Source organism: Felis catus, chromosome F1 (assembly GCF_018350175.1).
Source record: "Felis catus isolate Fca126 chromosome F1, F.catus_Fca126_mat1.0, whole genome shotgun sequence".
Classification (NCBI taxonomy): domain Eukaryota; kingdom Metazoa; phylum Chordata; class Mammalia; order Carnivora; family Felidae; genus Felis; species Felis catus.
Window position 1 is genome coordinate 25,228,786 of NC_058384.1, and position 13,560 is coordinate 25,242,345.

Sequence of the window (13,560 nt, forward strand, 5' to 3'; positions counted from 1 at the left end):
ACAGAATGAAAGTGAAGGGCAGAAAAAGATATCCCATGCACTGGAAACAAACATTTTCATTTGTCTGGGGTATCAAACTGACAAAATAGACTTTGAAACAGAGTGTAGTAAGAGACAAAGAAGGGTGTTACAAAATGATAAAAGGGTCAATCCAGCAAGAGGATATAGCATTTATAAATATTTCGGCACCCAACGTAGGAGCACCAAAATATATAAAGCAATTAACAGATATAAGACAAAAAGAGTTAATAGTACAATTATAGTAAGGAACTTTAATACCCCAGTTACATCAGTGGATAATCATCCAGACAGAAATCAGTAAGGAAACACCGGATTTAAATAAATGACTTGTTAGAACAGAAGGACTTAACAGAAATTTACAAAATATTTTTAAATAAAGGAAAAGAATCAAACATTTATCTCATTTCCCTGTCTAAATTCTAACTTGGTGTGATTACTGATGAGAAATTTCCTTTTATGTAAGTATTCCAGCTAAAAATCAAAGGAAATTGATAATGAAATAATAAATCTACACAGCAATAATCCACCCCTGCTAATATCACAATTATGTACCTCCTCCTGACAGAAGTGTAGAATATTACTTTTGGAGTTTTCTTGTTCTTGCTCTTTCACTCTAATCAAGTCTCAGTCTAATCAAGTCTCTAGATCTAACTACCAATTATGGGAAACAGAGGGGCAGAGAAATGTTTTATGAGACTAAAGAATAAATAATGTGCTTTCTTCAACAAACTGCAAAGAAAAGTAAGAAAGAGGGTGAGAGAATTTACTGATTAAAAGAATTATCAATCACTTGCTGTATAAGGACATCATTAGGAGCATGATTTAAACAAACTGTAAAAAGTGGATTTATGAAACAATCAAGAAAATCTGAATATAACTGGATGTGTGAGGACATTAAGAAACAATTCTTAAAATTTTTTAGGTTTGGGAGTGCCTGGGTGTCTCAGTCAGTTAAGTGTCTGACTCTTGATTTTGATCAGATCATGATCCCAGGGTCCTGGGATCGAGCCTTGCACCAGGCTCCTCGCAGAGCGTGGAGCCTGCTCAGGATTCTCTCTCCCCACTTCACCCTTCTACCCTAAACAGGTTTTTCTCTCCCGAAAATAGAAAATAAATAAAAAAATAAACAAATATTTTAAGGTACAATGATGGAATTATGTTTTTAAGAGGATTATCTTTTAGAGATACAAAGTGAAATAGTAACAGATAAATTATAGGATGTCTGGAATTTGCTTTAAAATAATCTGAAAGTAGAGAAGCCCTTTTGAGAAATACTGCAATTGGATTTTGACAACGTGGATTTGTAACATTATTCTTACTTCTCTACACATTTGAAATTTCTCCCCCTCCTTCAAAATTTAAAAATATCCTTTGCATTTAGAAACAGGCCACTTTTGGCAAGAGCAATTTGTGCAATGAAAGGGCAAATGCTAGATGAAGTGACATGAACAGGATTTGGCAAGGATGAAGAGGTGAGATAAAGATGGTAGCTAGAAGTAGAAATTGGGCTTGTTGTATGACCTTTTTCCAAATTTACCCATTTATCATTCATTCATTCAATCAAAAAACTTCAAGTGCCTGCTGTACAGACCAGAACCATTCTAATGCTACAGACACAGCAATGAACTAAAAAGCAGATAAAAATCTTGCTCGTATGACCTTTTGTTCTCACATGAAGGTCCGGGGAAAATTAGGTTAAAAGAGAATTTTTTATACTATGTACAACTGACATTTTATGCTGGATAATTCTTTGTTGTAGGAGGCTATCTTGTGTATTGTAGGATGTTTGGTAGCATCCCTGGCCTCTATTTACTCTATGTCAGTATTGCTGACACCCCCTTCCAGTTGTAACAACTAAAATGACTCCACACATTGCCAAATATCCCTAGGGGACAACATCGCCTTCAGCTGACAAACAATGGGTTGAAATTAGTTAAGTCCTATTGAGAAAAATGAAACAATGAAAGAGAATAAGAAACACAAAAGTCTTGAGGTAGAAAGGTGCTGGAAGATTGAGGAATGGCAAGAAAGCCAGTGTAGCTGGAAAAGAGGAAGTCAGGGAGAAAGTGGCAAATGCATAGACTAGACTGACCTTCCTGCAGATAACGGAGACATCTAAGGGCGAAAAGAAACCCCGCCCTCAAACCCCAAAGACCCTAACAATTATATGCAGGTGTTAAAGAGTGAACAAAAGCTGGTAGATTCTGGAGGTGACTTGAAATGAAAAATCAAGGATAAGCAAAGGCTGTAATTCCTGTTTATTATGGCTTTTAGCCTGAGGAAGACCATGTGAAGCAGCTAAAACTCCCCAGTCTTTCTGGCCTGAAGAATCAGAGAATATGAGCCTGGGGAAACAAACACTGCTAGAAAGTGAGGAAGCAATCCTAAAAGGGAAAGAAGGAATTCTTTGTACAAACTCGCCCAAATCACTGGCTAAACCATGAACAACACATGTGCAGGACAGACTCTAAGCTGCCTAGCAAAGATCAGAAAACTCAAGGGAGATAGATGTGAGCAGTTACCCAAAAGACAGGGTTTGTAGTTTGAGTTCCAACCAAACTGACAGCACAACAAATCAATAATATTTCAAAAAATATAACTTACAGTATCTACAACATAATTATCACAATGCCCACGATAAATCCAAAATTACCTGACATACAGAATGAAAAAGGTGAACCAATCTCAAGAGAAAATAAAATCAACAGAGCCCAACCAGGCCCAGATGTTAAAATTTGTAGTCAAGATTTTAAAGCAGCTATTGTAACTATGCTCAATGACATAAAGGAAATTTACATTCATATTATGAACACATGCTATCACGAAAGAAACAGGAAGAAATGCCACCACAGAAATAAAATCTGTTAAAAAAAATTAACCACCTGATAATTCTAGAAATAAGACAATGTATGAAATAAAAACTCACTGAATGGACTGATAACAGCAAAATGGAGTTGACAGAGAAAACAATCCATGAACTTGAAGATAATCTGTTAAAAGTCATTGAATCTGAAGAACAGAAAAAAGGGAAGAAAAGAAAAAGCCTCAGGGACCTATGGGATAATATAAAAAAAGTTTAACACAGGAGTCCCAAAAAATGAGGCATAAAAAAAATTTGAAGAAATAATAGCCAGATTCCCCAAGTTTGGTAAAAGATAAATTTATAGATTTAAGAATCTCAGCAAATTCCAAGCAGGATTAAGTACAAAGAAAACCTTATGTAGTCATATATGACATCAGTCAAACTGCTGGGAACCAAATAAATAAATACAAAGAAAATAACACATTACATATAAGGAGAAATGATTTGATTATTACTGACTTATCATCAAACAGTGGAAGGAAACAATGGAACTTGAAAGTGCTGAAAGTGGTACTGCAGAATTATACATTCAGCGAAAATATGTGAGAGACAGTAAAATAAAAACATTTTCATACAAAAGAAAACTAAGGGGTTCCTAGATGGCTCAGTGGGTTAAGTGATGTCGAAGTTCATGGGTTTGAGCCCCGCACTGGGCTCTGTGTTGATAGCATGGAGGCTGCTTCAGATCCTCTGTCTCCCTCTCTCTCAAAAATAAATAAACATGAAAGAAAGAAAGAAAAAGAAAGAAAAAGAAAGAAAAAGAGAAAGAAAGAAAGCAAGAAAGAAAAAGAAAAATTAAGAATCCACCACAAGCAGACTTACACTTTGAGAGGAAGAGGTTAAAAGATACAGAATAATAGGTCATAACAGATAGAGCAGATGCCAGTGTTTCAAATTATAAGATATTTGCAACATTCTTTTCATAGGTGGAAAGAATCTTCAAGATCATCTCCTCTAATCCCTTCATTTTGCAGATTGACCAACCAATGTAATAAAAAATTCTGCAATTATCTAGTGGTACAATATACTAGAAAGTAAGTCTCCTAACTTCTGAGTCAAAACAATGAAAGGGAATAAAACATATATATTAACCTTTACAAACAACGCAAAATATAAACACAGTGACAATAAATTGTTGAAATTGATATAGATATTATTCCTGTAATTTTTATAAAAACTAAGTATTTCATTTAAGTTACCTTAGGTATTTATCTTAAATCGTGTAAGATTTAAGATCATATAGATTTAAAATTTAAGATCATATAAGAATTCAAATTTTCATTTTTTAATTAAAGTTTATTTCTTAAAATCAGTACTAGACAGGAGTCTATGTTGCATATTTACATAATATAATTTAAATTATCATGGTATCAAAATGATTATGAATGATTATGCCATTGCATGAAACAGGATTTTCTCTCTGCTGTAATAAGGAACTGCCACTGGGAGTAAACACTGCGTCTTAAAGTGTTACTGATTTTTACATTCTGTTTGAAATGTTATCTTTGGAAGTATACAAAGCACAACAGGCTCTGAAAATTAGTTTATGAATGAATGAAATATATAAAACCACAAATACAAAGATTAAAGGAATTTTTCAAACCCACAAGTCAGGTACATAATGAGAATGAAATCCCAATCTTAGGAAAGCGCTCTAAGAGAACAAGATTCTGAGGTTCGCTAAGGAACACGTTAATACATTTGAAAACAACATTGAAAAATCATCATCCCATGTCTCCATATGGCAAGTAATAAAAAATTCTGCAATTATCTAGTCGTACAATATATACAAGGCATGACCTTGTAACATACATTTCAAGTGCTGGGCCATGAGTACTTACCCCAACAGCTGGGACTTCTTCACTCTTTACTTCATTTATCCGAACCAAATAGTTAACAAAATCTCTGGCAGCATTGCTTTGTGCATCTTTTTTATTGGTGGAATTGCCCATGCCAGTGTAATTATAACCTTCCACCCGAACCTTTAATGGTCAGAAAAAAAAATGCATTAAAAGAGATTGACCTGGGTAATTCTGGGATTTAAAAAATTCATAATTCAATTATGAATTAAGGGATAACAGTTAAATGTTGAAGACATACTCTATAAAAACACTGAAAATAACATCCAAGGAATTCATAGGCTGACTTATAAAAAAGCTTTGTGTTTTCCAGCGATAAACTAATCTAAAAACTATAATTTATGTGGCTCAGATATTCTCTTCTCATGTAACAGAATGTTCCACGTTAAAATCTGATTTTTAAAACCCAAGAACAAGTTCTCCATTTGCATTTATTTTAACTGATTTGACTTGAAGCAATCAAGAATTGCTCTACTTTCTACAGAAATTAGTAAAACCACAAACAGCTGATATGACTTTTCTAACCTGCACTACTGGTACTGTGGAAGTTAAGGAAGACACATCTTCTCACTAGAATTTACCTATCAGATTGTTTTAAAAGTAATGCTCCCTTGAAAAGGACTTATAATAAAACAGAATAGCAGGCAAGTGACAATAAAGAATGTGCAACACATTATCATTCCCAAACAGAAAACAATGTTCTCTTAACAACAAAACAAGCAGGAAAAAAACCACATAATGGGGGCACCTGGGTGGTTCAGTTGATTGAGCATCTGACTTTTGATTTTGGTTCAGGTCATAAACCCAGGGTCATGGGATCAAGCTCTGCATCCAGCTTTGTGCGAGTGTGGAAGCTACTTAAGATTCCCGAGGGGGGGGGGGGGGCGGGGAGCACCTGAGTGGCTCAGTCGGTCAGTTAAGCACCTTTGGCTCAGGTCATGATCTCACAGTTTGTGAGTTCGAGCCCCACTTTGGGCTCTGGGCCAACAGCTCAGAGCCTGGAGCCCACTTCAGATTCTGTCTGCTGCTTACACTGTCTCTCACATTGTCTCAAAAATAAATAAACATTAAAAAAAAAAAAGATTCTCTCTCTCCCTACCTCCCTCTGACTCTCTCCCTGGCTCACGCGTGTGCTCTCTAAAATAAGAACAAAACGAAACAGAACTTCACGTAAATGTAAATTGTATTCTGTAGTACCTCACACATGAATTTTTGCCTGTTTTTGTTCCCCACTGCTCTAATTTCATAGGATGGGGTCATCTTCCTTTTGCCACACCAGGCATACAGAAAATTCTTAACATCACCCATGATTCAAGAGTCTTCTTCAGACCTAAGAAAACAGAAATTAAATTGCATTATTTGTAAGAGCAAACATTAGAAATAACCAATAACTGGAATTAACTCAAAATCTAGGTTAAATACAGGATATTCTAGCATGCTACTATTGAAACTGCATGACAAAACTTTTAACGACAAAAGTGGAAGGTCTATGACATGCTATGTGAAAAAGCAGGATACAAAACTACATGATTTGAACTATATAAAAGTATACATGCATAAATCAAGTCTGAAAAAGAAATATCCCTCAAAATGGTTATCTCTGGGTGACCACAAGTGATTTTGACCTTTTCCTAAAAAACATTTGATGAAAGGCCTATGTTTTACATTTTAACTCACTTAATCCTCAGTGACAGATAAAATTATATACTAAACACTTTCTACAGAGGAAGAAAACCAGGGAGGGCATAGAAAGTTTAGGTAACTTTTCCAAGTCACCCACTGTGGAGGCATAAATTCAAACTCGAACGACTATATTAAGAAATGGTCATCAGTTTGTGTATACATCAGTTTACTGTCATTCTGAAGTATGTCTCCTAGCAGACTATCCTCCAAGTTGTACACTATATATTACACCAAGAATTCAGTACTTGATCTGAAAACAGTAATCTATTAATTTAAACACCAAATATCTCCTTTAGGCCTTGTTATTCATTAAAATTTGTGGACATTCAACATACCATACATGTTGGCACTCTCCCTAAGTCCAGTTTATAAAGACAGCAAAGGATACGGCGCCTGTGAGTCTAAAATCTGATTCTAAATTAAAAATAAGATACAGTACCTGAGACCAAATTTAGATCTAGAGAAAATATGCAAATAAAATTAGTTTGCTGCAAGAAAAAACCCTATTACTAGCATTACACCTCTGTCTTCTGTTAATGTTAAGTGTATTTTATTAGCACCTAAATCTAATGTCATAAAACTGGACCCTAGTATAAACTTGTTTATTCTGTAGCCACAAATGAACCCTGGGGAAATCCTATTGACTGAAAAGCTGTGGAAAGCTCATGAGGTCTATCTGTAAATTCCACCCCTGAATAATTTAAAAAAACAAGCCCTCACGGCGAATGAGTAACATGAAATATGAAGGACTACACTATCAAATTCCTTCCTCCCCAGCAGTCTCATCTGACGCCATTATAGTCAATATTAACTGTATTGTAATGATGCCCAAATATACACTGAAAATTTAGTCTTTTCTCTTATTTAAGCTCCAAAATCAAGTTCATCCAACAGCCGCACTAATGTGCATATGTTAACTTGACGTCCCAGTCAAATCAGATTTTAAGTTTCCTCCCCAAATCTGTTCCTCCTTCCCTAGGTCCAAGTGTTTCCATATCCCAAAATGGCACCGCTATCTACCAAGTTACTCCTATCACAACTTGGGAGTCATACACTCCCTTAAGATCCTCCATAGGTATCCGTTGAGAGACCTCAGCATGCGCCAGGCAGGAACCTTAGAGGGTCATCTACAAGAACTATCTTCCTTAACCCTTAGAATAATTGTACAGATAAGACTATTATTATTATTATCTTCCTTTAGGGAAGAATAAACAGAGACAAAGAATACCTTGCCCCAGAGAAGACAAAGCCCCTAACCGGGAGACCCAGAATTCCAAGCCAGGTAGTCTGCCTCCTGATCTACTACGCAATTTCTGCCTCCAAAACATGTTTGCAATCCATTCGCTTCTCTCCGTCTCCGGCCATCACTACCGCACACCTGGAGTGCTGCAACAACGTCTTAGATCTCATAGCTCTAGATTCCTGCTTCCACTCTGGCCGCCCTAAAATCTATTCTTAATTCCTTCCCACCATACCCCAGTAACATGGCCTTCTTTGTTTCTTCCCAATCTCTGCTCTCAAGCGCTAATTCCTTCTACCTCTGCGATTCTTTTCCTCCCCATCTTTATAGCTGACGCATTCTCAACCCAAAGGCCGAGATATCAGCTCAAAAGTCTACCTCCTCCGAAACGCTTTCTCTTACCACCCTAATGAAAGTAGCTCCCTTGACACCACCTCCCATTTCCTCGAATCTTTTTACTGAAACCCGCAGACGCTTTTTTTCCCCGTTGCCTCCCACTACGACAGAAACCTTCTTGCGGGGGGAGGGGTAGGGACTGTGCCCCACGTGTTTATGGTTCTACCACCCAGCCCGCAGGACAGCGCCCGGTATTTGCTGCCACAATGAATGGAGGGCCCTAAGTGTGTGTGGCGGCATCATGGCGGGCTCACCACCTCGTGATTCCCTCCCCCCTTTCAATAGGCTGCAACAGCGCCACCGCCACGCGCAGACCGGAGGAGGAAGAAGGGTTTGAACGCTTCGGACACCGGGCTGGCAATGGCTGGGGGAAAGACGGGTCCACAAAGCGGACCCGGACAGCGCAGGCGTGGTGCGGCGAGCCGCGTGCAACCCGCAATCCGGGAACCCGGCGGGCGCCTCGCCCCTTCCCCCATCCCCCACAGCCGCCCGCGCTTCGCAACAAAGCCCGGCTGCAGGAGCGCGGGGCCCCACGCCCCCAACGGGTGGCAAGGACGTCTCTTCCCTACCGCGTTCTCTTCCTGGTGCCAGAAAACACAGCCCTCTTAAGACCGTCCGCAACCGCGGCCTTCCTCAGAGAGACCCGGGGCAAACACCGCAGCTCGCTCGGAGGCGGCGGCGAAATGGCTCCGACAGCGTCGCCAGTGGGGCGGGGCCAGTGCGCGTACGCGTGCGCAGGAAGCGAGCTTGGGACCGAGGGCGCCCGGGGGGAGGGGCGGGGTTGCAGCTCCCTAGCCCCGGGTAGCGTCCCGTCGCCAGGGAGATCTGATCTGCTGCTTTGGGCCTGCAGCGCTGGGCCTGCTGCGCCCCAGCCACACTTCTTCCCGTACTGTGCTACCCACTTTTAACGTTTTTGAGAGTTGGGGATCTGTAGCATTTTGATGCAGCAAAATGTTTCATAGTCTCTATCATAGGACCTTCAGTAGATGACAGATAAATGGTAGAAGATAGGTGGATATCTTCCTCGAATCTTAGGTGCTACCTTTATAAATTAGATGGCATATATATGAAAGGGGTTTAGCTCAGTACCTGGGACATAGTATGTGTTCAGTAGCTGTGAAGGGAGGAAACTAGCCTGGCTAGTTGAGGCCACTCACTGCTGTGTGGGGGCAAATCGTAAGCGCTCAGTAAAAACCAGCTTAATGAGTGGATAAAACCTGCAAGGTTGTTTTTGCTTAAATTGGATAACCTTTTGTCTTCAGAATCTTTGGACTAATTTGTATTCTTAAATATTGTAGTAGTCGTTGCTACATTTTTGAACTCTAGTGCTTCCCATGAAGGCAACAATACAAAAAATATTTCCTTTGTCTTCAGAGTCTTCAGAGTCTTTGGACTAATTTGTATTCTTAAATATTGTAGTAGTCATTGTTACCTTTTTGAACTCTAGTGTTTCCCGTGAAGGCAACAATAAAAAAAAAAAATATTTCAAGTTGGGTTGTTCCAGAGACTCCAGAAAACAATCGTATGGGCCCATCATATCTTATCCATCCTCACTTTTCACCTCTTTTACTGCTTTTTTTTCTTTTTTTTTTTATGTTTATGTATTTTCGAGAAAGAGAGAGAGAGCGTGCCAGTGGGGGAAGGACAGAGAGAGACAGGCACAGAATCCAAAGCAGGCCGCATGCTCCAAGCTGTTGGTCAGCACAGAGTCCAGTGCAGAGCTTGAACTCATGAACTGCAATGTCATGACTTGAGCCGAAGTCTGAGGCCTAACCGACTGAGCCACCCAGGCACCCTTCTTGCTTTCTTTCTTAATTCTTCTAGCTAATAGTGATCAATTCCTCTAAAACTCTGTTGCTCCTACAGTTAGAATAAGTTTAGCATTTCTTTTTTCTTTTCTTCATGTGTTTGCTCTCTTCAGTTAAGAGTAAAATCATTCAGAGAAAGATCTTCATCTTTTATTTCTTTGTACCTTTCAGGGTGCTTAAAGCAGCGGGTGCCTGACAGTTATTTATGATAAAGGAAACTCAAGGAGCACACATGGATTGCAAATGTTTTTGTACTAGATAACGAATACAGCAAAAATGACAACATGTCAAGTATAAATAAAATTTTCAGAGGTGTATCTTTAGCTTCCATGAATTATGAAGAATTTTGTTATTAAGTTGGTTCTTAATTTGGGCCTTGCTCTCCTCCTGAGACCTAGAGTCCCCAGTGGATTGGTGACCATAACTAGCATTACCTTTGTAGGTTGCTGTTGGCAACTATCAGCCTCCAACATCTTAACATTTGTAAATGAAGCTTCGAAACCTGCTCCAGAAGTAGAGTGTGGTCAGATTTCAGTATAACAACTAGATGTTTCCAGTATAGGACTATCTAGAAGACTACAGAGGTTGGCAAAGCAGGATAGAGCAGTGTGAGTGGACCACTTAATATTTCACATTTACCTTTTTAAAGTTATTCTTATGTTTTTTTAAGTTTTTAAGTTATTTTCAAGTTTTTAAGTTATTACCTAGAAATAACTTTTTTAAAAAATTTTTTTAACATTTATTTATTTTTGAGAGACAGATCATGAGCAGGGGAGGGGCAGAGAGAGAGTGAGACACAGAATCTGGAACCAGGCTCTGAGCTGTCAGCACTGAGCCTGACATGGGGCTTGAACTCACGAATCACAAGATCGTGACCTAGGCTGAAGTCAGATGCCTAACTGACCGAGCCACCCAGGCGCCCCTAGAAATAACTTCTGAAAGAGTTGACTTGGTTCCTGAGTTTGGTAGAAGATAAAGATTATAAAGATATGTATTAAAGTCAATCTGAGGAGTGTATGGGGGAAAAAACCCCAGCAAAGTTTCTCATGTCATTTGTTATTTCTGCCAACCCAATGGACTGAGGCAAAGTTTCTTCCAGGGAGAATGAGACAGTTATTACCAACACCTATAGTTGAAATGGATGATGAGAAATGAGGGAGAATGTTTTGGTTCATCACTCTTCCTCTGTTCCTCAAATAAGCAGAAGGTTGGGAATGGGGGAATGGAAGAAGAACGCCAGGGACCAGAACTAGAATTTAAGCAGAGTTATGATGTCTTGAGGAAGTCAGTGTTGGTAAAGTTTGAACCCACTCATAACTTGTGAACACCAATGACACTTGTGACCTTCAACACTCCTGTACTACTACCATATACAATGTTGCATTCAGACAGGAAGTTTTTTTGTTTGTTTTGTTCTGTTAGAGACTTCCTGATAGATGGGGTAACTTGACTTGAGAGTCTTAGAAAGTGGCCTATAATGCTGAATAGGCTAGGGTCCTTGTATTCAGGGTCCTCCAAGAATTGTTTACACCCTTTTCACTTCTAAAACCAGAATAAATTATGTTAAAGTTGGTAGGTTTACATTAAGAACATATAAAAGGGTAAAAGAAGTGAAAGTGATGGATAGAAAGGCAAAACCCAAGGAGGAAGACAAGTTGGGTGCTCTCTGCATTCCAGGAGGGTACACAATCCAAGTTATCCTGTGGGCCAAATTCGTCTGCCACCCTCACAAGTGCATCCACAGAATCTGGATGTTAGTTTCAGGGAAAGATATATAAAAAATAATTCCTTTATGGGCACCTGGGTGGCTCAGTTGGTTGAGTGTCTGACTTTTGATCTCGGTTCAGGTCATGATCTCATGGTTTGTGGGGTCGAGCGCCATGTTAGGCTCTGCACTGCACAGAGACTGCTTAGGATTCATTCACTCTCTCCTTGTCTCTTTGCCTCTCCCCCTACTTGTGTATGCCCTCTCTCTCTCTCTCAAAATAAATGAAGTTAAAACAATTTTTTTTAATGTTTGTTTATTTTTGAGAGAGAGGCAAAGCATGAGTAGGGGAGGGACAGAGTGAGAGGGAGACACAGAAGCTGAAGCAGGCTCCAGGCTCTGAGCTGTCAGCACAGATTGCAATGCAGGGCTTGAACTCACGGACCAGGAGATCATGACCTGAGCAGAAGTTGGACACTTAACTAACTGAGCCATTCAGGCACCCCAATGAGTGAACTTACAAAAAAAAAAAAATAGTCCCTTTAAGGAAAAGTTCAAAAGTACGAACCACACGAAAAAAACAAAAGGCATTGGTTATATTAAAATTAAGGATATTTGCTCAAAAAGGACACCATGAATGAAGTTATTGCATAGTTGACAGAGTTTGGGAAGATATTCATGATGTTCAAGGTTGTCAAGAGATGTTTAAGGCTGTCAAGAGATGATTAACTATTCTGAACTATTCAGGAAACTCCTTCAAACCAACAAGAAAAATGTAGCAATCCTGACAGAAAAATGGGCAGGGGACAAGAAGCAATGTCAGAAAAGGAAAACCAAAAGGTCACTAAGCATATTCAAGATGCTCAAAAGTGTTAGTACCAGGAGAAATGCAATTAAAACAATAATCAGATATTACCACATGCCCATTAGATCAGCAAACATTAGAAAAGTGAATACTGTCAAATGTTGGTGATGATGTTGGGATATAAGGTTCACCATGCCCAGCTTGTAAAAAAAGCAGACTGATACAGCCATTCTGGGGAGAAATCAGGTACTACTTACTCAAACAATCTGTATGGGTAAAATCAAACAAGTCTGCTCGTGTGTGTGTGTGTGTGTGTGTGTAAGTATGTGTGTGTGTATATGTGTGTGTATACACATATATATGTGTGTATATGTATGTATATGTGTATATACACACACATATGATGATATATATATCTATATAAGTTTTTACATAAGTTTTACATAGATTATATATATATCTATATATCTATAGGTTTATAGATATATAGATATATATATAATCTATATCTATATCTATATCTATATATAATCTATATCTATATCTATATCTATATCTATATCTATATATAATCTATATCTATATCTATATCTATATCTATATCTATATCTATATCTATATATAGTTTATATCTATATAAGTTTTTACATAAGTTTTACATAGATTATATATATATCTATATATCTATAGGTTTATAGATATATAGATATATATGAAAGTTTTCCAGAAGTCCAAAAGAGAACATTTAAGATATGTTTATTACAGCATTATTCACGTTGGCAGGGAGTTAGAGGCAATTTGATGTTCTTCCCTAGACAGGTAAAATGCAGTGGATGTTAACCATGGAATCTAATGCAACGGTCAGAAGAAATGAATTGGATATACACAGAACTTAAGGGTGTAGGGTTAGTGAAAAAAAAAAAAAGGAACAAAATAAGTTATCTATGTCAATTTAAAATGACACTAGGGGCACCTGGGTGGCTCAGTCAGTTGAGCATCTGTCTCTCGATCTCAGCTCAAGTCATGGTCTGACAGCTGGTGGATTCAAACCCTGTGTTGGGCTGACAGTACAGAGCCTGCTTGGGATTCTGTCTCTCCCTCTTTCTGCCCTCCTCCACCCTCAAAATAAATTTAAAAACTTCAAAAAAAATGATACTAGATGTTTTGCAAAAAAATGTTT

At 38.5% G+C, this 13,560-nt stretch overlaps 1 protein-coding gene across 1 annotated transcript in view; it reads right to left on the reverse strand.

Annotated features, from left to right (window-relative positions):
• DHX9 (DExH-box helicase 9) overlaps positions 1–8,770 on the reverse strand; it is a 51,159-nt gene extending 42,389 nt beyond the window's left edge. The window contains exons 1-3 of the mRNA XM_019821747.3: positions 8,632–8,770; positions 5,941–6,073; positions 4,726–4,866 (exon numbers count right to left, since the gene is read on the reverse strand). Coding sequence (XP_019677306.1) covers positions 4,726–4,866; positions 5,941–6,051 — 252 coding nt within the window. The 5' untranslated portion in view covers positions 6,052–6,073; positions 8,632–8,770. The remainder of the gene's footprint in view (positions 1–4,725; positions 4,867–5,940; positions 6,074–8,631) is intronic.
• Between the last annotated feature and the right edge of the window lie 4,790 nt (positions 8,771–13,560).